General features: G+C 46.1%; 1 protein-coding gene across 1 annotated transcript in view; it reads right to left on the bottom strand.

Annotated features, from left to right (window-relative positions):
- Positions 1-1,614: 1,614 nt before the first annotated feature.
- Positions 1,615-24,281, bottom strand: part of PLA2G3 (phospholipase A2 group III) — a 78,261-nt gene continuing 55,594 nt past the window's right edge. The window contains exon 7 of the mRNA XM_069619341.1: positions 1,615-6,312. Coding sequence (XP_069475442.1) covers positions 6,033-6,312 — 280 coding nt within the window. The 3' untranslated portion in view covers positions 1,615-6,032. The remainder of the gene's footprint in view (positions 6,313-24,281) is intronic.

The raw sequence follows: 24,281 nt of genomic DNA, 5'->3' as shown, positions 1-24,281 counted from the left end.
TGTAATGAAATAAGATGGCAGCACCTCGCCATACGAGACTGCACTGAAATATGGAAGCAGTGGCGCTGGCCTGTGATGGTTCTAGTGGGCATGCCCCTGGCATATCATTACTGCAGTTATAGCATATCAAGGCAGTACCTTAGTCAACATATCTTTGGTGATTCAAATACAGTGTTATCCACTTTACAAATGATTCATTGTTTTATTAACGTATGCATATTTTAGGTAATTTACATTGGTGATGCCACTATCTGTGACGTCATGCAGAGGAGAGGTCGTGTGACTACACGCCCTACGATGAAGTAGATGTCACATGTCCTGTGATGTTATCAGGTGAGTGATATCACTTCCATTATCTCTGGTATTTTGATGAAATGACGTCCCTGCCGAAAGGATGGGAGTCTCTTTTTTTCTGACATAAAACACAGTGTACTAGTTGTGGTAACCCACAACCCTTTTTACCTATACTTGAAAAGTGGGGGCATCAGAGCTGTCAAGATTCATTTTTCAGCCTCTAGATGCAATGAGGTCGCTCTCCTCTTGCAAGCATTGTTTGTGCAACTCTTGGCTAGGTCTTATGATTCTTGCCTGAATATCTGTGTGCCAAGCGCTTGAATCCAGGCACTCAAGTCCAAGTATGCTTCACCACTGCCTCCATGACACACTGGCTGGCTTCAGCTCTTAATTAAAATAGTCCATTATCACAAGGCCATGCGTTATATAAAAGGTGGCCACTGTTGTTAACATGCACTGAAGGAGGAACGGTATGCATAGTGTCTTAGTGTGTTGGCCCATCTAAACTGTATGTACATCTAAACTATGGGTAAGGGTGTGTATGTGTGTATGTACAGCTCCACATTCAACAAGCAGAATCTGTGTACTTGATCGGAATGGGAAGTCAGTACTACGGGTAAGGGGGTGCGTGTGTGTGTGGGTGAGTGTGTGTGTGTGTACAGCTCAACATTCAACGAGCACAGTCAGAGTAATTGAATGGAATGGTAAATCATTACTATGGTAAGGATGTGGGTGTGTGTTCACAACTCAACATTCAACAAGCAGAGTCTGAGTACTTGAGTGGGATGGTAAGTCCGTATTACGGCTAAGGGTGTGCGTGTGGGTGTGGTGTCTGAGTACTTGATTGGAATGGCAAATCATTACTATGGTAAGGATGTGGGTGTGTGTGTACAACTCAACATTCAACACGCAGAGTCTGAGTACTTGAGTGGGATGATAAGTCAGTACTATGGGTAAGGGGTTGTGTGTGTACAGATCCATTTTCAACAGAGTCTGAGTACTTGAAAGGAATTGTACATCAGTAGTATAAGGATGGGTGTGCGCTTGTGTGTGTGCAGACACACCCCTCCTTTTCGACAGACCTGAGAGTTGCATGGTGAATTGGTAATTCTTACCAAGAACACTAAACACAGGGTAAAAAACCATTAAAGATGTTACCATAGAATTTAAAAACTATACGGCTACTTTCAAATCTGGTACGTTGCGTGGAGCAGTCGAGATCGCCGGCTGGGTGACTGTGAAGGTCCTGCTAGTCTCAGAGCAGAGCCAGCGATATCAGTAAAGGTTGATGCATTGACTGGGTTGCACAATGGCCCCTTGCATTGTCTACCACACCCTTACTCTCCATTACCGCATAATAAAACGTCCTGGGTGGGTTGGTGTTGGGAAAGGAAGTTGGGTGGCGGAGGAGAAGGCTGATAAAATCGAAGACATGAAGGGGAAGGAAGTGGGAGGCATGGCTTTTATCAGCTCCACTCCTGGATCCTTCCCCATTATACCGATCCTCAATCAAATGCAGTCCCAGATCCAATTGAAGCAGTACTCTTTGAACACCATTCTTGCATCATAACAAAATCTCTATTTATTTACTTGCAACAGAAAACCACTGACATCACCCCTGCTGGGTACGATCATTTTAACTTCGCCCATCACTTAAGGCCCACATTTACTCTAGCCAAAGAGAGGGAAGAGGCGGTGAAGGGAAGACAGTGAAAAAGATGAAAACACTGGCAGGAGATACCAGTGTTCAGTTTAGAGAAAGAGCGATAAGTAGGGGTACAGAGCAGAGGATGGGGAGTGGAGCACAGGACTGGGAATCATATTGAGATCATGGAGTTCACTCAACAGGGAAAATAACAACGAATCAGAGTCACTTTAGGAAAAGTCAAAAGACAAATATATTGGAGTGTAGATAACAAAGAGAAAAAAAGGTTCGGGGTGCAGGTCAGAGGAAGAAGACACTAGGGTATGGGTCACAGGAAGGAGAGGAAATAAGGATTCTGGCAAGAGACATAGGGGTGCAAGTGGAAGACAAATAACAGAAAGACACCCTTGAACATGCAAAGGAGAATGTGAGCTCTTAGGACCAGATAGAGGGAGACAATGAGGTTCAACTGAGGTGAGAGGGCGGGACAGACCCTGTCTATGGATGATGGAAGAGGCAGAGAGAAATACGAGTACAAGTGAGTCGATATGATGACACTGCGGTAATGGTGGACGAAGAGACAGAGAGAGACCCTAGGGTGCAGACGAGGACAAGGAAGAACGGGGCACTTGGGTAAAGATCAGAGGAAGAAGTACGCACTTGGGTACAGTGGAGGAAGAGGGCATAGATTATGGGGACAGCTGGCACCAGAGGCAAGTGACATGTGAGATACGGAGTCCATGCCTTGGAGGAGAGGGTGAGACCAAAGAAAATGAAGGGCACTGAGATATTGAGGTGGGTTGATGGTGAGAGTGACTCCCACGGCAAAGGACACATAGGTTAAGAACATGAAGTGAGAAACTGTGAAAGAGAAAACAAATCAACTCATGTGAGCGATGTGTAGGGACACGTGATACCAGTGACAGAAGAGGGCTCTGGAGATAAAGAGTCTTGGGGGAACATGGGGAAATACTTCTGGTGTGATGGGCAATTCAAAAGTTTCACATTCTTCTCATCTTCAGTATCTCTTTCTCAGACTTTTGGGCTCATTGTATGAAAGTCATGGACAATCTTGCTGAATCTCTGGATCAGAGAGTTTGCTAGTTAATATACAGGTTTCCCTCATGCTCTGAAAGACATGGACTGGCCATGATTAAGAACAAGGTGAAGAGTGGTATCAAGGATGCAGATGCCTCCATTGGGATAAGGAGCACCTGAAGTACATACAGTATAGGCCAAACAGCCATAGGGAAAGTATACATCTCATGGGTACCACCTGCATCTACACATGAGACATGTGGGGCAGGTGGGGGGCACCCAGTAGAAACATGGGCACTCACAGGAAAGAGACATATCTAGTGATGAGGCAGCTTTAGCTTTATGAGACAGTCACTAAAGACGTACATTAGAGGGATCATGAAGGGAGAAAAAGTACTAGGGTCCTATAAATCAGAGAGTGAGTTACTGAGAGAAGAGTGATGCTCCTTTTAACGATGTGTTGACAGGGGCGTAAAAAACCTTTCAAGGGTTGAAATGCTCAGAGGGAATGATATACACAGGCTGACATGCACAGAAGGAAAGAGATGAACAGGCTGACATGCTCAGAGGGAAAGATACAAACAGGTTGAAATGCTCAGAGGGAAAGATACACCCAGGTTGACATGCTCAGAGGGAAAGATACAAACAGGTTGACATGCTCAGAGGGAAAGATACAAACAGGTTGACATGCTCAGAGGGAAAGATACAAACAGGTTGAAATGATCAGAGGGAAAGATAAACAGAGGCTGACATGCTCAGAGGGAAAGATACACACAGGCTGACATGCTCGCAGGGAAAGATACACGCCGGTTGACATGCTCAGAGGGAATGATAAACACAGGTTGACATGTTCAGATGGAAAGATACAAAAGGTGGAAATGTTCAGAGGAAAAGATACACACAGGCTGACATGCTCACAGGGAAAGATACACACAGGTTGACATGCTCAGAGGGAAAGATACAAACAGGTGGAAATGTTCAAAGGAAAAGATGCACACAGGTTGGCATGCTGAGAGGGAAAGATAGACACAGGCTGACATGCTCAGAGGGAAAGATACACACTGGTTGACATGCTCAGATGGAAAGATACACACAGGTTGACATGCTGAGAGGGAAACATAGACACAGGCTGACATGCTCAGAGCGAATTATACACACATGTTGACATGCTCAGAGGGAAAGATACACACAGGCTGACATGCTGAGAGGGAAAGATACACACAGGGTAACATGCTCAGAGGGAATGATACACACAGGCTGACATGCTCAGAGGGAAAGATACACACAGGTTGACATGCTCAGAGGGAAAGATACGCACAGGTTGACATGCTCATAGGGAAAGATAGACACAGGCTGACATGCTGAGAGGGAAAGATACACACAGGCTGACATGCTCAGAGGGAAAGATAGACACAGGCTGACATGCTCAGAGGGAATGATACACACAGGTTGACATGCTCAGAGGGAAAGATGCACACGAGGAGAAATATAGATGGTTGAAGGGGGATGTATTAATTCAAGCAAAGAGACATACAGGATGGGGTCGCATCTAGGGGGTGCCTGGATCAGGGATAGTGGGAGAGGCTGGAATGGGTAAGGATCCCCATTACATGCACACTCACGTGGACAGAGACATCAACAGGAGAAATGCCCACAGGAACACGAGAGGCACCAACATGTTATTGGAGATGAGATTCGAAGGAGGCTTTTGAGTCATCTCAAGACACGAGAGGCCCAGAAGAGCACCAGATACATTGAGGAAAGATGAACATTGACAGACAAAGAAGAAACTTTTTCAGAGAATTTAAAGCCGCCCCTCAGAAGGGCAATTGACACTGTTAGAAGAGTAATGTCCAGAGGAGAAGGAGCAACCAAGCGGTGATGTGGATGCTCAAGAGAATACAGTTAGGCACGCAGAGAGGAGAGAGACACATCAAGACGTAGCTATTCAGGGGCAGAGTTGCCAGAAACAAAAAAAGAGATCTAGTGATTGGAGAGATCTCCCCAGAGGCACCTGCTGAAGACACTGCTCCATAAGGCTGCAGTGATGAACAACGGCTTTGCTACTTTATTCAATGAGATTTTAATGAGATAAACATCATTTGGAAACTCGCTTTGATTATACATCATCGCAAAAAAAAGGATGTCCTGAAGTGGCCCTTCCGAGGGGTGCCCACAATGGAAAAAAAACACTCACACTTTAAATACAAGCATCCTTTAAAATACATTCACGCGTGCAGTCACCCAATACAAAATAAGACACACATTCCTTGGCTGTCATTGAAGCCTCCTACATACACTAGCGCAGTGTAATGTGAACATGTGACCCCCCCACTTATATATCTGAACCTCTATCACGCTTGATAAATATATAAAATCAATCAATGACACATAATCACACAGACCAGAAAACACACAGACACACAGGTCTGGTCTGGGTGTAGATATGGACCTGATGTAGAAGCATAGAGAGAAAGAGAGAGAAAGAGGGAGAGAAGGAGAGAGAGAGAGAGAGAGAGAGAGAGGGAGAGAGAGAAGAGAGAGAGAGAGAGAGAGAGAGAGAGAGAGAGAGAGAGAGAGAAAGAGAGAAGAGTTTGTGCATTTATGTGATATAGTTAACATAACAGCTGATCAAGCACACACATGGACCTATAGTTTGTATATTGCACCCCGGCCGCTTCTGCTCAGCCCTTGTTTGTGTTTTCCTTGGTCTTATGTGGAAAGGAAATGCCTGAACGAACATAATGTACATGCAGTCCGGAAGGAAAATGCAACTGCCTTTTCCATACCAAGTGATTTAAAAAAGCTAACAAAACAAAACAACAAAAAACTAAAAGGGGGCAATGGGAAGTTTTGCGCCAATTCCAGCACAGTGAATCCAAACCCTCCCAATATATATCAGGTGTCCGTGTATCAGTCAATAAAAGTGGAGAAGTCTAGATCATAAATAAACATATAAATATTCCTATGTACAGCAGTCCATGGTCATTGCATGAGAAATGGGTAGAACTAGGTCTGCACCAGCTCGCAGGCAAAGTTGGCGGCTTCAGTTCGGTCATGTTTGAAGGTGCTCTTGGTGCCTCCAGGGGTTCCTGACTCTCTGTAAGCATTGTTCATAAAGCTTGACGGGTTCCGGTGTCACTCCAGCCTCCATTAGCTCCTGCCGCTTGACTTTCAGCGAGGCACCGGCTTTATCGAGTCTCGCGGACTCTTCAGCCCATGCCTTGTGTGTCGGATGCTGCATGCCCCACCGGTTGCTGCTCTTCTGCAGGAGTCTAAAAGTGCGCTTCAAGTGTCCCGAACCAGCAAGGACGGCTGCGAAGATGGTTTTACACCTGCAAGCAGAGAACATAATCAATGTAACCTCACCCAGAGCCAAACTGGAGCCAATCATTGGTTTAAAGTCGACATTTGGGGGGTGAGGGGTGCATTCAATATAGCTCTAATAGTGAACACCTCCAATTAATGCACTGCCCCATTTTCGAGCAGTGACAAGAGGTATAAAGTGGAGATGAGTTGTGATCTGTGCATTCCATCTCCACCTTGTCAGTGGGTTTAGTTTTATGCCTCCATTACCTTTTCATTCGGGTGTAAAACAAAGGGATTCTTATGTAATCCGCCTTGGTTTTTCACCTGCTAAAGACCATGAGGATTCCATAAGAATCTATTAGTAAATGCTGTCTGCAAAGCGTAATTTGCATTCAGCATTTCGTTTTCCACAAGATGGAACAGAAAATGTAAACAATTAAAGCGAAGCGAGGTTGCCTCTCTTTACTCTTTCCTTCTCTCCTCCGCCTTCTGAAAGTAAAACAATTGCATGCACCGCATTTAAGTACTAACACCGGAAGCCGCTGCATGCAATTTGCATTTGATATACAATGAGGCTAATCTGTCTTCACCAATGGCATCACCAATCTAGGTATTTTTAGATCATTCGAGCACTGCCAATTGATCTACTCTACGTCTTTGCAGTCTATTTTACATGCGAATTCCTTTTTAGACTGAGAAAACGTGGGTCCAGGAGGATTAAAGCCGTTACCTTAGAGACCACAGTCCTTTCTCCTTTTTTATTTATTGTGCTATGTGTGTTGCGTGTGAGTAAGAAAACCTAAAGCACCACCCCCTCCCAAAAAAAGAATAAACGAGCACAAGTGAGTTGTGTGAAGGCAGAGTGGTAGGCAAGGGTGACACAGGGCAAAGAATTCTAACCTTTATGTTCTATCCATTTCATAGATAGGCGGAGCACCACCCCTCCCTAGGAACAGAAGGGGGGGTCTTGCATGGGCAGTTAGAATTCTGCACTGTCCCTTTCTAGTGTGTTCAACTGCCATTCTACTCTTCCATATTGCTTTTGATGACCCATTAAAAGTTCATTGTGCGAGGATATTTATGGTCAACGACTAAGGGTTCAGTGTCTCCTACAATACGATCAATAATCTAGGCCACCATAGTGACATGGAACAGAATGGTGCCTTCACTTCATTACCTGTGGCCCATAAGAAATTCACCCACATCATGGACAGCGAAAAAGCAGAACTTCAAGCATACCTCCACATTAAAAAGCATTACAGTCTTTAAACTTTACTCACAATTGCCACTGACCACCAGTGGACTCCTTTTAAATGACACATGAAATAATACAGAGGATTAAAAAAAAGGCCATAGGCAAGCGCTCTGCCTGATTTTTTATCCTTTGTTCCATTTTCCTCCAAATGTTCCTGGTGAAGTAGAGAACAGAGCAGGAATTATATATATTCTGTGTGTTGTTCTGCTCTGTGGCGGAAACTGGCAGAGCCTCTGCAGGTATCTAATTTTGAGAAAATGAAGATAGAGTTCTCAGAAATAAGGGAACTCCCGTCCCCTGCACACTATCATAGGCCGAGATACGTTACGTGCGACAAACATCACGAAAAGCCAAAGAAAGATGGACAGAACACAAATCAAGTTTAAGGACTGCTAACATAAAATCAGTCGTTTATAGACACTTTCGCTACAACCGACACACCATAGCTCAATTGAGATGTGTCATTCTTGAAGTTGTACATCCCTTACCAAGAGGTGGAGACATGGCCAAGACGATATCTCACAGAGAACTTTATTAGATTCATCTGTTGGACACTATGACCCGTTGGGTATGAATGGACTTTTCTATTTAGGGCCTTACCTTCAATCATTACATAGTGCAATTTTTTGCCAATGATCCTCCTTACATGCTTCTCTCATCTAATACCTTGTTTCACCATACCTCTAGTATGTAGAGCCTACTCCCCTTTAATATTACTATCCATTGGAATTTGAACAAGATTCTGAACCAGTTTGATTGAATTGTATGAAGTCATTCTATCCTATCAGATTGTGCACTCTGAAGAGTCAGTCCATTTAACTGTATGGGGAGGGAGATTTACTATATGAGTACACCGTCCTGTTAGACTGTACACTCTGTGTAGTGAGTTTCCTCGTTGGTTTGAACATCAAGATTTTCCAGACTGCAAAATAAAATGATCAAATGTTCATCCTTTAACATCCAATGATTTTCATGATAGGACCTAAGATCACCTAAGTTATTGTAACGCTCTCCTGATTCCCACGGAGGCGCAGGTCTGGCTTCGAGTGCTGATGCTTCTTCAATGGTGAAGCGCAGGACTCTGAAGATGGACAGGAAGGGCCCTCAACTCTGGCTTCTCCGGCTCGCAGGAATATTCCCCTGTGCGTGAAAAGGGAGTATTACCTACTGACTGAGTTATGCTCAAGCCTCCCACTCTCTTCCAACCCTCCACGATACCCTTCCACGATTCCCCGTGAAGTCTCACCTTAGGGTCTGAAAGGATGAGCTCTCCATCCTGCTTCTGACGCAGGGGCGCGTTGAACCCAGTTACTTCACTGGATTGAGGTTGGATGGGAGTTCAGGTAAGCTTGATTATACTGGTAAGGCTCTGTAAAAGTTCTGTTGCAAGTTCAAAAGTCCAAGCTTAATAATAATGTTCATTGTCTTTTTGCAGCAAGCGCTAATGTTTATGTCCTTTTTTCCCCTTAGGGGCCGGGGTTCGGAATGCCGGAGATATGGCACCGACCCGAAGTGAAACGTGCAGTTCCAGTTCCAGTAAATGGCAGGTTAGTTCTGGATGAGCGCTCGGGAACTGACTTTGCATACGCTCATTCAATGTCTTTGGCCCTCATTAGGACCCAGGCGGTAAGGGGTTTACGCCGGCGTAAACCATGGCGCACCTTACCGCCTGAGTACGGGTTCCCCTAGCGCCATGGTGATTTTAACGCCTGCTTTTAGCAGGCGTTAAAATCCATGGCGCTAAGGGACCTTGTTGTTAATTACGCCACCGTAATTTACGGTGGCGTAATTAACGCCTTCCCCACTCCCATTATGCCCTATGGGGCCAGAAATGGGAATGGGGAAGGGTAAATGGGGATTGGGGACTTACCGCCCCGCCAACCTCGGAATGGGGCGGTAAGTCCGCCAACCCCCATGGCAGAGTTGGCAGCTTAGCGCCATGGACCATGGTGCAAATAGCGCCATGGTCCTCCGCCAAGGTCCTAATGAGGGCCTTTGTCTTTTTTCCCCATAGGGGCCGGGGTCTGGAAAATGCCTGGAAGTGGCAAGACCCGAAATGAAATGAGGTATGTCTTATTCCCTTCCTTCTCTCACCTCTTATTCTTGTCTTTTTCTCTAGGCTCTGGGAAGTGGCTGTGTATCCGGATGATCGCTGCTGAAGATGGAGGAACCCAGGAAAGGTGAGTGAAATGCAGCGCTGCAGCGATCGTAACGAAATGCTTTTAAAAATAATGTCTTCCCTTTCAGGATTGTCGGTGATGTCTCCCTGGTGCAGATTTAGCTGGTAAGGTCTCTTGTCTCCCTTTGCAGGTGACCCAGGATGCTGACAGGCGTGGCTGAAGTCCAGAAGCAGGAGCTGATACGGTGAGCGTCCAGCTGCGAGGAGCAGAACAACGCGAAGCGTGAGTTGCTGATCGGGTGTGGTTTAAATAGCTTCGGAAGAAGTCCCAAGTGTGTATCCTTCCTCCGATCAGTTATGTATCCTTCCCCGACCACACCCGGGTGGAAAGTAGTCCCACAGGTAAAGTAGTTCCATTCAGGCCTCAAGAGGGCCTGGATGTGGCAGCATGGTCTGCATCAGGTAAGTGCACATGAAAACACTTGCACACATGTATAGCTTTATGAGCCTGGCGCCTAAGGCGCCAGGACAGAGGTCCAACATGAGCCTGGCGCCTAAGGCACCAGGACTGCGTCCAAAGGGCCCCAGCTTGGGCCCGCTGGCACTCCCCTGGGGGAAATGATGCCTGCCTCTGGGGTCGCTGAGTCGGACCTGGCTCCTTGGAGGTAGGCTTCATGACAGTACCCCCCCTCAAGGCCCCTCCCAAGGTTCTTCCCTCCGGGGGTTTGGGCTTGTTCAGAAATCTCTGGTGAAACCTTTGTACTAATCGAGGTGCGTGGACATGGTTACTAGGCTCCCACGATCTCTCTTGAGGTCCATATCCCTTCCAGTCAACAAGATAGAAGAGTTTCAACTTTACCACCTTGGAGTCTAAAATGTCTTTAACTTCGAATTCTAATTCCCCTTCAACTTGAACTGGATCTAGAGGCTTGGACAATCGGGTTCCTGGTTGTACTGGCTTCAAAAGTGATGCATGAAAAACTGGATGAATACGCATGTTAGACGGTAGATCCAGTTTAAAGGCCACTGGGTTGATTATAGCTTTGATGGGATAAGGTCCTATGAATCTGGGATTGAAGGTTCGTGGGCCCTTGAGGGGTAAATGTTTTGTTGCTAGCCATACCTGGTCTCCTACTTGGTAAGGAGGAGTTTTACTTCGGTGCAAATCAGCGTTTTCTTTATACTTTTTCTTGGCTTGCTGTAAATGAGTTGCAGCTTCTTTGAAGGCTTGGGTTATTGTGGAATGCAGATGATTTACTGCGGGCATTCCCAGGGTCAGAGGTGGATTTAGGTCAGAGGTCCGAGGATGGTGACCATACAAAGTATAAAAGGGGGTTTGTCCGGTTCCAGAATGCACTGAATTGTTGTATGCATATTTTGCGATCCAAAGGATGTCTTTCCAATTTAACTCGGATTGGTGTAACATGCACCGAAGATATTGCTCGAGAGTCTGATTGGTTCTCTCGGTTTGTCCGTCTGTCTGGGGGTGGTGGCTGGTGGATAACCGCACATCTATTTGTGCTAGTTGGCAACACTTCTTCCAAAAATGTGAGATAAATTGACTTCCACGATCCGAGACTAATATGGGAGGGAAACCATTTATGCGAACTATATTCTCCAGGAATTCCTTGGCCAAGGTGGAAGCTGAAGGCAAACCCTTTAAAGGGATAAAGTGGGCCATTTTGGAGAATAGGTCCACAATTACAAGGATTGTGTTGTAACCAGCACAAGGAGGCAGATCTGTTATAAAGTCCATTGACAGGGTGTGCCATGGCGCCGGTGGAATATCCAAGGGTTGAAGTAGGCCGGCTGGCCTTTTCTTTTGAGCCTTGTTTTGAGCGCAAATTCCACAAGACAGTACAAAAGACTTTATGTCTTTTCTCCAAGAAGGCCACCAGAAGTGGCGTTTGATTTTTTCCTCCGTTTTAGCGATACCAGGATGTCCTTCCATTAATGATTCATGATGATGGGAAATAACAAGTTCTTGCAATTCTTTACTTGGCAGCAACAACCGCTCCTGGAAGTAGGGTAAGTCATCCTCAACGGTGTAATGAGGACCCTTTTGACTCCATTCCAGTAAGGTTGAAGAGTCTAGAAGTTGTTTTGCTTGCGTTTGGATGTCCTCAATAGTTTGCAATGAAGTTAAGCCTAAGATTCTTTGCTCAGGTATGATGGGCACAGGTTCTAAACTCGAATTAGGTTCTTCCATGCCAATCCGGGATAAGGCGTCCGCTTTTCCATTCTTGCAGCCAGGGCGATAGGTAATTACAAAATCAAATTCCGCAAAGAATAGAGCCCATCGGAGTTGTCGTGAAGATTGAGCTTTGGCCGTTTTTAAATACTGTAAGTTTCTGTGGTCCGTAATTACGGTGATGGTGTGTCTTGCCCCGAGAAGGTAGTGACACCAAGCCTTGAAAGCAGATTTGATGGCCAGTAACTCTTTATCGGTGATTGCGTAGTTGATTTCAGGAGGAGAACATTTTCTGGACCAAAAGGCTACTGGGTGTAGTTGGTTAGTTTTTGGGTCTCTTTGCGACAGGACAGCTCCCATGGCCGAACTGGATGCATCGGTTTCCACTATGTACGGGAGATCTGGGTGCGGGTGCTTCAATACAGGTGCAGAGGTGAATTTGGTTTTCAGGTCCTGGAAGGCTTGTTCGGCCTCAAGAGTCCATTCGAAGCGTTTGTTTTTCTTTAGGAGAGCGGTGATGGGTTGGAATGTTCGGGAAAATTCCGGGATGAATCTTCGATAGAAATTGGCAAAGCCGAGCATGCTCTGAATTCCCTTCACCGAGCTTGGAGATGACCATTTGAGGATGGCGTCCACCTTTCGCAAGTCCATTCGGACTCCTTGAGGTGTCAGGATGAATCCGAGAAACTCAACTTCTGTGGTATGAAAAACGCATTTTTTGAGTTTTGCAAATAATCTGTGCTGGCGCAGTTTCTCAAGAACTGCCCTAAAATGTTTTCTGTGCTCAGATTCTGAAGAAGAGTACACCAGGATGTCGTCAATGTAAACCATGACACAGACATCGATAAGTTCCCGAAGAACATCATTCATAAAGTACTGAAAGGCGGCAGGTGCATTGCACAAACCGAAGGGCATCACCTGATATTCGAAGAGCCCAAACTTGGTGCGGAATGCAGTCTTCCATTCGTCGCCTTCTTTTATGCGCACCAGGTGATAAGCTCCTCGGAGATCTAACTTGGTGTACACACAAGCGTCTTTCACCTGGTCGATAAGCTCAGGGATCAAGGGCAGAGGATAACGATTCTTAATCGTTATTTGATTTAGGGCGCAATAGTCTATACACGTTCTAAGGTCGCCTTCTTTTTTCGGCACGAAGAACAGAGCTGAAGAGACAGGAGACTTGGACGGGCGAATAAAACCATTGGCTAGGTACTGATCTAAATACTGACGCAAATGCAGGTTCTCAGGTTCCGTAAGAGCATAAATCCTACTACAAGGTAGTTGTGCATTGGGTACCAGATCGATTTGGCAATCATAAGACCGATGGGGAGGTAACGTGTTAGCCTGTTCTTTCAGAAAAACGTCTTGGAATTCTTGGTATTCTGACGGTAGCTGTACAGGGGTGGAAGTTGCTGAGGCTAGACCAATAGCTGGATTTCTTGGATAACAAGTTGGTTCACAATCAGGAAAACTTATCTTCTTTGCTCGCCAGTCAATTCTGGGATTATGTGTTTCTAACCAAGGAATTCCAAGAATTACTTGAAATTGTGGGGCCTTGATCACATCAAACACGATTGCTTCCCGATGTCCATCCTGACCCACCAGTGTCACTTCAACAGTGGAATGCGTTACAGGCCCTGAGGCTATTTCGGTTCCATCTACTGTAGTAATGACATCTTGGGCTACTTTCGGGCGGAGAGGAAGCTTAATCCTGGAAGCCAATTCACGGTCTATGTAATTTCCAATAGCTCCACTGTCGATGTATGCTTTTATAGCATGCAACTGCTGAGGCTGTTTTGGGTCCACGAGCACCATTGGCATGACAAAATGCGAAGTCAAAGAGTTAGTTTTCAAGCTTGGCAAGCGGACCCCTACGCTTGCCGGGCTAGGTCGTTTCCCGAATCAGGTGTCACTAATTCGTTATCAGTAGCTCCAACCACCTTCTTAAGCGGTTTAACTGGACAATTTCGAAGAAAGTGACCGGAAGTCCCGCAATACAGACAAAGTTGCATTTGCTGCCTTCTCTCTCATTCTTTCTGTGTTAATGGTCCTTTAACACCACCGATTTGCCTAGGTTCAGATACGTCGGTACTCTTGGAGTTAGCGTGGGTTTTGATCGGTGCTCGGTTTTCATACTTGAACCGATCTGCTTTTCTATTTTGAAGTCTGTGATCAAGTTGAACCACCAAGTCAATGTAGTCTGCGCAGACCTGGGGTGGGTTTACTATCTGAGCTAGAACATCCTTAAGCTCTCCGTGCAGGCCTCGATGAAACAATGTGATCCTTTTGCTTTCTGGCCATCCAGTTTCCACAATCAGTCTGTTAAAGGTGGCTATGTAGGACAGAAGATCCTGATTACCTTGTCGTAAGGATAGCAGTTCGTTATCAAGGGCCTGTCCTTGAGAGTGTCGAGCGAACAATCTTTCCATGCTGGCCTGGAAGCCCTGAAAATTCTGGAGAATGGGATCATCCTGATTTACCAATGGAATAGACCAATCGGCAGCACTACCACTGAGGTAAGATAGTATAAAGGCTACCTTAGTCTGGTCGTTAGGGAAGGCTCCGGGTCTGCATAGAAAGTGTAAACGACATTGGTTCATAAAGACGGCATATTTCTTGGGATCCCCGCAAAACGTTCAGGCGGGGCCAAAGGCATGTGTCCAGGTAGATTAATTTGTACCGGGTTACTCAAACCCATTGATGTGGAAATGTCTCCGGAATTAGGTAAAGGAGTGTGCCCTGCCTGGGCCTGTAATAACCTTTTGGCTAGGTCATCTGTTCTTTCCTTGGATAAGATCAGTTCTCTTTTGAGAGCGTTAGTCTCCTGGCGGGCTGAGTGCACCTCTGCCCGTAATTCCCCCAAAAGCTGGGCCAGCTGGTCAGTCTCGGAAGTCTCCATAGCGCCCGGGTGGGAAATTGTGGGTAGGCTTCGCGTTCTGTAACGCTCACCTGATTCCCACGGAGGCGCAGGTCTGGCTTCGAGTGCTGATGCTTCTTCAATGGTGAAGCGCAGGACTCTGAAGATGGACAGGAAGGGCCCTCAACTCTGGCTTCTCCGGCTCGCAGGAATATTCCCCTGTGCGTGAAAAGGGAGTATTACCTACTGACTGAGTTATGCTCAAGCCTCCCACTCTCTTCCAACCCTCCGCGATACCCTTCCACAATTCCCCGTGAAGTCTCACCTTAGGGTCTGAAAGGATGAGCTCTCCATCCTGCTTCTGACGCAGGGGCGCGTTGAACCCAGTTACTTCACTGGATTGAGGTTGGATGGGAGTTCAGGTAAGCTTGATTATACTGGTAAGGCTCTGTAAAAGTTCTGTTGCAAGTTCAAAAGTCCAAGCTTAATAATAATGTTCATTGTCTTTTTGCAGCAAGCGCTAATGTTTATGTCCTTTTTTCCCCTTAGGGGCCGGGGTTCGGAATGCCGGAGATATGGCACCGACCCGAAGTGAAACGTGCAGTTCCAGTTCCAGTAAATGGCAGGTTAGTTCTGGATGAGCGCTCGGGAACTGACTTTGCATACGCTCATTCAATGTCTTTGGCCCTCATTAGGACCCAGGCGGTAAGGGGTTTACGCTGGCGTAAACCATGGCGCACCTTACCGCCTGAGTACGAGTTCCCCTAGCGCCATGGTGATTTTAACGCCTGCTTTTAGCAGGCGTTAAAATCCATGGCGCTAAGGGACCTTGTTGTTAATTACGCCACCGTAATTTACGGTGGCGTAATTAACGCCTTCCCCACTCCCATTATGCCCTATGGGGCCAGAAATGGGAATGGGGAAGGGTAAATGGGGATTGGGGACTTAACGCCCCGCCAACCTCGGAATGGGGCGGTAAGTCCGCCAACCCCCATGGCGGAGTTGGCAGCTTAGCGCCATGGACCATGGTGCAAATAGCGCCATGGTCCTCCGCCAAGGTCCTAATGAGGGCCTTTGTCTTTTTTCCCCATAGGGGCCGGGGTCTGGAAAATGCCTGGAAGTGGCAAGACCCGAAATGAAATGAGGTATGTCTTATTCCCTTCCTTCTCTCACCTCTTATTCTTGTCTTTTTCTCTAGGCTCTGGGAAGTGGCTGTGTATCCGGATGATCGCTGCTGAAGATGGAGGAACCCAGGAAAGGTGAGTGAAATGCAGCGCTGCAGCGATCGTAACGAAATGCTTTTAAAAATAATGTCTTCCCTTTCAGGATTGTCGGTGATGTCTCCCTGGTGCAGATTTAGCTGGTAAGGTCTCTTGTCTCCCTTTGCAGGTGACCCAGGATGCTGACAGGCGTGGCTGAAGTCCAGAAGCAGGAGCTGATACGGTGAGCGTCCAGCTGCGAGGAGCAGAACAACGCGAAGCGTGAGTTGCTGATCGGGTGTGGTTTAAATAGCTTTGGAAGAAGTCCCAAGTGTGTATCCTTCCTCCGATCAGTTATGTATCCTTCCCCGACCACACCCGGGTGGAAAGTAGTCCCACAGGTAAAGTAGTTCCATTCAGGCCTCAAGAGGGCCTGGATGTGGCAGCATGGTCTGCATCAGGTAAGTGCACATGAAAACACTTGCACACATGTATAGCTTTATGAGCCTGGCGCCTAAGGCGCCAGGACAGAGGTCCAACATGAGCCTGGCGCCTAAGGCGCCAGGACTGCGTCCAAAGGGCCCCAGCTTGGGCCCGCTGGCACTCCCCTGGGGGAAATGATGCCTGCCTCTGGGGTCGCTGAGTCGGACCTGGCTCCTTGGAGGTAGGCTTCATGACAGTACCCCCCTCAAGGCCCCTCCCAAGGTTCTTCCCTCCGGGGGTTTGGGCTTGTTCAGAAATCTCTGGTGAAACCTTTGTACTAATCGAGGTGCGTGGACATGGTTACTAGGCTCCCACGATCTCTCTTGAGGTCCATATCCCTTCCAGTCAACAAGATAGAAGAGTTTCAACTTTACCACCTTGGAGTCTAAAATGTCTTTAACTTCGAATTCTAATTCCCCTTCAACTTGAACTGGATCTAGAGGCTTGGACAATCGGGTTCCTGGTTGTACTGGCTTCAAAAGTGATGCATGAAAAACTGGATGAATACGCATGTTGGACGGTAGATCCAGTTTAAAGGCCACTGGGTTGATTATAGCTTTGATGGGATAAGGTCCTATGAATCTGGGATTGAAGGTTCGTGGGCCCTTGAGGGGTAAATGTTTTGTTGCTAGCCATACCTGGTCTCCTACTTGGTAAGGAGGAGTTTTACTTCGGTGCAAATCAGCGTTTTCTTTATACTTTTTCTTGGCTTGCTGTAAATGAGTTGCAGCTTCTTTGAAGGCTTGGGTTATTGTGGAATGCAGATGATTTACTGCGGGCATTCCCAGGGTCAGAGGTGGATTTAGGTCAGAGGTCCGAGGATGGTGACCATACAAAGTATAAAAGGGGGTTTGTCCGGTTCCAGAATGCACTGAATTGTTGTATGCATATTTTGCGATCCAAAGGATGTCTTTCCAATTTAACTCGGATTGGTGTAACATGCACCGAAGATATTGCTCGAGAGTCTGATTGGTTCTCTCGGTTTGTCCGTCTGTCTGGGGGTGGTGGCTGGTGGATAACCGCACATCTATTTGTGCTAGTTGGCAACACTTCTTCCAAAAATGTGAGATAAATTGACTTCCACGATCCGAGACTAATATGGGAGGGAAACCATTTATGCGAACTATATTCTCCAGGAATTCCTTGGCCAAGGTGGAAGCTGAAGGCAAACCCTTTAAAGGGATAAAGTGGGCCATTTTGGAGAATAGGTCCACAATTACAAGGATTGTGTTGTAACCAGCACAAGGAGGCAGATCTGTTATAAAGTCCATTGACAGGGTGTGCCATGGCGCCGGTGGAATATCCAAGGGTTGAAGTAGGCCGGCTGGCCTTTTCTTTTGAGCCTTGTTTTGAGCGCAAATTCCACAAGACAGTACAAAAGACTTTATGTCTTTTCTCCAAGAAGGCCACCAGAAGTGGCGTTTGATTTTTTCCTCCGTTTTAGCGATACCAGGATGTCCTTCCATTAATGATTCATGATGATGGGAAATAACAAGTTCTTGCAATTCTTTACTTGGCAGCAACAACCGCTCCTGGAAGTAGGGTAAGTCATCCTCAACGGTGTAATGAGGACCCTTTTGACTCCATTCCAGTAAGGTTGAAGAGTCTAGAAGTTGTTTTGCTTGCGTTTGGATGTCCTCAATAGTTTGCAATGAAGTTAAGCCTAAGATTCTTTGCTCAGGTATGATGGGCACAGGTTCTAAACTCGAATTAGGTTCTTCCATGCCAATCCGGGATAAGGCGTCCGCTTTTCCATTCTTGCAGCCAGGGCGATAGGTAATTACAAAATCAAATTCCGCAAAGAATAGAGCCCATCGGAGTTGTCGTGAAGATTGAGCTTTGGCCGTTTTTAAATACTGTAAGTTTCTGTGGTCCGTAATTATGGTGATGGTGTGTCTTGCCCCGAGAAGGTAGTGACACCAAGCCTTGAAAGCAGATTTGATGGCCAGTAACTCTTTATCGGTGATTGCGTAGTTGATTTCAGGAGGAGAACATTTTCTGGACCAAAAGGCTACTGGGTGTAGTTGGTTAGTTTTTGGGTCTCTTTGCGACAGGACAGCTCCCATGGCCGAACTGGATGCATCGGTTTCCACTATGTACGGGAGATCTGGGTGCGGGTGCTTCAATACAGGTGCAGAGGTGAATTTGGTTTTCAGGTCCTGGAAGGCTTGTTCGGCCTCAAGAGTCCATTCGAAGCGTTTGTTTTTCTTTAGGAGAGCGGTGATGGGTTGGAATGTTCGGGAAAATTCCGGGATGAATCTTCGATAGAAATTGGCAAAGCCGAGCATGCTCTGAATTCCCTTCACCGAGCTTGGAGATGACCATTTGAGGATGGCGTCCACCTTTCGCAAGTCCATTCGGACTCCTTGAGGTGTCAGGATGAATCCGAGAAACTCAACTTCTGTGGTATGAAAAACGCATTTTTTGAGTTTTGCAAATAATCTGTGCTGGCGCAGTTTCTCAAGAACTGCCCTAAAATGTTTTCTGTGCTCAGATTCTGAAGAAGAGTACACCAGGATGTCGTCAATGTAAACAATGACACAGACATCGATAAGTTCCCGAAGAACATCATTCATAAAGTACTGAAAGGCGGCAGGTGCATTGCACAAACCGAAGGGCATCACCTGATATTCGAAGAGCCCAAACTTGGTGCGGAATGCAGTCTTCCATTCGTCGCCTTCTTTTATGCGCACCAGGTGATAAGCTCCTCGGAGATCTAACTTGGTGTACACACAAGCGTCTTTCACCTGGTCGATAAGCTCAGGGATCAAGGGCAGAGGATAACGATTCTTAATCGTTATTTGATTTAGGGCGCAATAGTTTATACACGTTCTAAGGTCGCCTTCTTTTTTCGGCACGAAGAACAGAGCTGAAGAGACAGGAGACTTGGACGGGCGAATAAAACCATTGGCTAGGTACTGATCTAAATACTGACGCAAATGCAGGTTCTCAGGTTCCGTAAGAGCATAAATCCTACTACAAGGTAGTTGTGCATTGGGTACCAGATCGATTTGGCAATCATAAGACCGATGGGGAGGTAACGTGTTAGCCTGTTCTTTCAGAAAAACGTCTTGGAATTCTTGGTATTCTGACGGTAGCTGTACAGGGGTGGAAGTTGCTGAGGCTAGACCAATAGCTGGATTTCTTGGATAACAAGTTGGTTCACAATCAGGAAAACTTATCTTCTTTGCTCGCCAGTCAATTCTGGGATTATGTGTTTCTAACCAAGGAATTCCAAGAATTACTTGAAATTGTGGGGCCTTGATCACATCAAACACGATTGCTTCCCGATGTCCATCCTGACCCACCAGTGTCACTTCAACAGTGGAATGCGTTACAGGCCCTGAGGCTATTTCGGTTCCATCTACTGTAGTAATGACATCTTGGGCTACTTTCGGGCGGAGAGGAAGCTTAATCCTGGAAGCCAATTCACGGTCTATGTAATTTCCAATAGCTCCACTGTCGATGTATGCTTTTATAGCATGCAACTGCTGAGGCTGTTTTGGGTCCACGAGCACCATTGGCATGACAAAATGCGAAGTCAAAGAGTTAGTTTTCAAGCTTGGCAAGCGGACCCCTACGCTTGCCGGGCTAGGTCGTTTCCCGAATCAGGTGTCACTAATTCGTTATCAGTAGCTCCAACCACCTTCTTAAGCGGTTTAACTGGACAATTTCGAAGAAAGTGACCGGAAGTCCCGCAATACAGACAAAGTTGCATTTGCTGCCTTCTCTCTCATTCTTTCTGTGTTAATGGTCCTTTAACACCACCGATTTGCCTAGGTTCAGATACGTCGGTACTCTTGGAGTTAGCGTGGGTTTTGATCGGTGCTCGGTTTTCATACTTGAACCGATCTGCTTTTCTATTTTGAAGTCTGTGATCAAGTTGAACCACCAAGTCAATGTAGTCTGCGCAGACCTGGGGTGGGTTTACTATCTGAGCTAGAACATCCTTAAGCTCTCCGTGCAGGCCTCGATGAAACAATGTGATCCTTTTGCTTTCTGGCCATCCAGTTTCCACAATCAGTCTGTTAAAGGTGGCTATGTAGGACAGAAGATCCTGATTACCTTGTCGTAAGGATAGCAGTTCGTTATCAAGGGCCTGTCCTTGAGAGTGTCGAGCGAACAATCTTTCCATGCTGGCCTGGAAGCCCTGAAAATTCTGGAGAATGGGATCATCCTGATTTACCAATGGAATAGACCAATCGGCAGCACTACCACTGAGGTAAGATAGTATAAAGGCTACCTTAGTCTGGTCGTTAGGGAAGGCTCCGGGTCTGCATAGAAAGTGTAAACGACATTGGTTCATAAAGACGGCATATTTCTTGGGATCCCCGCAAAACGTTCAGGCGGGGCCAAAGGCATGTGTCCAGGTAGATTAATTTGTACCGGGTTACTCAAACCCATTGATGTGGAAATGTCTCCGGAATTAGGTAAAGGAGTGTGCCCTGCCTGGGCCTGTAATAACCTTTTGGCTAGGTCATCTGTTCTTTCCTTGGATAAGATCAGTTCTCTTTTGAGAGCGTTAGTCTCCTGGCGGGCTGAGTGCACCTCTGCCCGTAATTCCCCCAAAAGCTGGGCCAGCTGGTCAGTCTCGGAAGTCTCCATAGCGCCCGGGTGGGAAATTGTGGGTAGGCTTCGCGTTCTGTAACGCTCACCTGATTCCCACGGAGGCGCAGGTCTGGCTTCGAGTGCTGATGCTTCTTCAATGGTGAAGCGCAGGACTCTGAAGATGGACAGGAAGGGCCCTCAACTCTGGCTTCTCCGGCTCGCAGGAATATTCCCCTGTGCGTGAAAAGGGAGTATTACCTACTGACTGAGTTATGCTCAAGCCTCCCACTCTCTTCCAACCCTCCGCGATACCCTTCCACAATTCCCCGTGAAGTCTCACCTTAGGGTCTGAAAGGATGAGCTCTCCATCCTGCTTCTGACGCAGGGGCGCGTTGAACCCAGTTACTTCACTGGATTGAGGTTGGATGGGAGTTCAGGTAAGCTTGATTATACTGGTAAGGCTCTGTAAAAGTTCTGTTGCAAGTTCAAAAGTCCAAGCTTAATAATAATGTTCATTGTCTTTTTGCAGCAAGCACTAATGTTTATGTCCTTTTTTCCCCTTAGGGGCCGGGGTTCGGAATGCCGGAGATATGGCACCGACCCGAAGTGAAACGTGCAGTTCCAGTTCCAGTAAATGGCAGGTTAGTTCTGGATGAGCGCTCGGGAACTGACTTTGCATACGCTCATTCAATGTCTTTGTCTTTTTTCCCCTTAGGGGCCGGGGTTCGGAATGCCGGAGATATGGCACCGACCCGAAGTGAAACGTGCAGTTCCAGTTCCAGTAAATGGCAGGTTAGTTCTGGATGAGCGCTCGGGAACTGACTTTGCATACGCTCATTCAATGTCTTTGTCTTTTTTCCCCATAGGGGCCGGGGTCCGGAAAATGCCTGGAAGCGGCAAGACCCGAAATGAAATGAGGTAAGTCTTATTCCCTTCCTTCTCTCACCTCTTATTCTTGTCTTTTTCTCTAGGCTCTGGGAAGTGGCTGTGTATCCGGATGATCGCTGCTGAAGATGGAGGAACCCAGGAAAGGTGAGTGAAATGCAGAGCTGCAGCGATCGTAACGAAATGCTTTTAAAAATAATGTCTTCCCTTTCAGGATCGTCGGTGATGTCTCCGTGGTGCAGATTTAGCTGGTAAGGTCTCTTGTCTCCCTTTGCAGGTGACCCAGGATGCTGACAGGCGTGGCTGAAGTCCAGAAGCAGGAGCTGACACAGTGAGCGTCCAGCTGCGAGGAGCAGAACAATGCGAAGCGTGAGTTGCTGATCGGGTGTGGTTTAAATAGCTTTGGAAGAAGTCCCAAGTGTGTATCCTTCCTCCGATCAGGTATGTATCCTTCCCCGACCACACCCGGGTGGAAAGTAGTCCCACAGGTAAAGTAGTTCCATTCAGGCCTCAAGAGGGCCTGGATGTGGCAGCATGGTCTGAATCAGGTAAGTGCACATGAAAACACTTGCACACATGTATAGCTTTATGAGCCTGGCGCCTAAGGCGCCAGGACAGAGGTCCAACATGAGCCTGGCGCCTAAGGCGCCAGGACTGCGTCCAAAGGGCCCCAGCTTGGGCCCGCTGGCACTCCCCTGGGGGAAATGATGCCTGCCTCTGGGGTCGCTGGGTCGGACCTGGCTCCTTGGAGGTAGGCATCATGACAGTTATGTCATGTATCATGAGGCATTAATTAGTTAATAGGTTGGATTAATATGCTTTCCTTATCTACCATATGTATCTATAAACACAGGACTTAAAGTTCCCCTCTTTATGACAGGACTATAGCAAACCTTTGTTTTGCTATGTTTCATCAAATATTATTGTCCAAATAGCAGGTTTTATCATCATGCTAGCCTGATCCTTAACATTCATTAAACCTGTTAGGTTACATGTGTACATATCAGTTCAGGAACCATTCGAATTGAATGGATAAAAAGAGGTGAGATTGCAATTTAGAGAGTTTTTAATTTTCACTAAACACTATCATTCGTGCTTGAATTTAGTGTTCTAAATATTCATGTGTTTAAGTTCTTCATTTCCAAACGGGCCATAAGAGAGCATAACATGATTACGAGTAGGTCCATCACGATCTACTGCATTATGTGTACAAAACAATTGGAATGGGAACAGTGAGCCTTTCAGATTTGCCATTTACACAGCCATTTTGCTATCTACATCAGATCTACATCACGCATCAGTAAACATATGAATCATGACGCAGCACCTACACTGGTGATGTCATGAACGTGACTGCGTGATGACATCACTGATGCTTGTCATGACATTGTGTGATGATGTCATCATGCCCCCAGTGACGTTCCCTACATTAGGCGGCCATTTTGGAGACTGTCCTGAGTAGTGTGCTATACTGACAGGAGGTAATACAAACATCTGTGTATCCAGGACTTTTTTAGGTAAGCCCCTAATTCAATCATCTGCTTGCCACTTATGAACTAGTACCAACATACTAGAGCTTTAATATAGGACCTTGCTGTTATCACTATAGGTAGATACCGGGTCCGCACTAACAAGATCAGGATCAGCAATCCATTTGGGAAACAGTTAAAATACAACTGAAATTGTCCCGGACAACAGAGGATACCTTTGGTAAGTTACTTATCACATAAAATATATCACACATTTCTCTCACTGGATAATGGAATAGAGTAATTTACTACTCTTATTCACAGATACTAAGGGATACCTACACCACATAGTAGAGAGGGCCATTGGTCTTGTCAACGTACTCAATTCAGCGTCACCTCCCAAAAGCAGTATATCTTGTCAATAGAAAATGTTACATAAGGATTTCTCTGTCTCCCAGTGACCTAGGAAGCGGTAAGCATGGATGACATTGATACATTCCCATAAAATACATTATGGAATTTTGAGGTATGAGTTTCTTGCTGTAGATTTGTTGGGATCTAAGAAATAGAGAATGTTTCCATAATTTACTAATACATCAAATGATTCATGTTATCTAGAGCGAAAATCGAATGGTCTAGCAATGACAGAACTTTATTTATACATTCAGTTGGCAGAATGATCTGCACATAACTCAATATAAGCATGTAGCAAAAGAGAAATAATGTTTCATGACAATCAAGTGATAAAATTATTCCAACGAAAGTAGTGATCCTACATCTAATCTCTGCACTGTAATTATCTTACATGGCCATCAAGTGATGAAACTATTAGTTTGAAAGTAATGAGTCTATACTTATGGAATTTTTTGTATGATTAGTTTGTCGAATGATTACCCCTGATGAAGAGAGATCATCCTCGAAACGCGTTGGGACACACTAATAAAGACATTTTTTTATACCTAATTACTACATTTCTACAATTTCCCTTA

The sequence above is a fragment of the Ambystoma mexicanum genome, chromosome 10, assembly GCF_040938575.1.
Source record: "Ambystoma mexicanum isolate Mex_15411 chromosome 10, UKY_AmexF1_1, whole genome shotgun sequence".
In the NCBI taxonomy this organism is placed as follows: domain Eukaryota; kingdom Metazoa; phylum Chordata; class Amphibia; order Caudata; family Ambystomatidae; genus Ambystoma; species Ambystoma mexicanum.
Note: the sequence above shows the minus strand (reverse complement) of the source record. Positions and strands in the feature narration are given on the sequence as shown.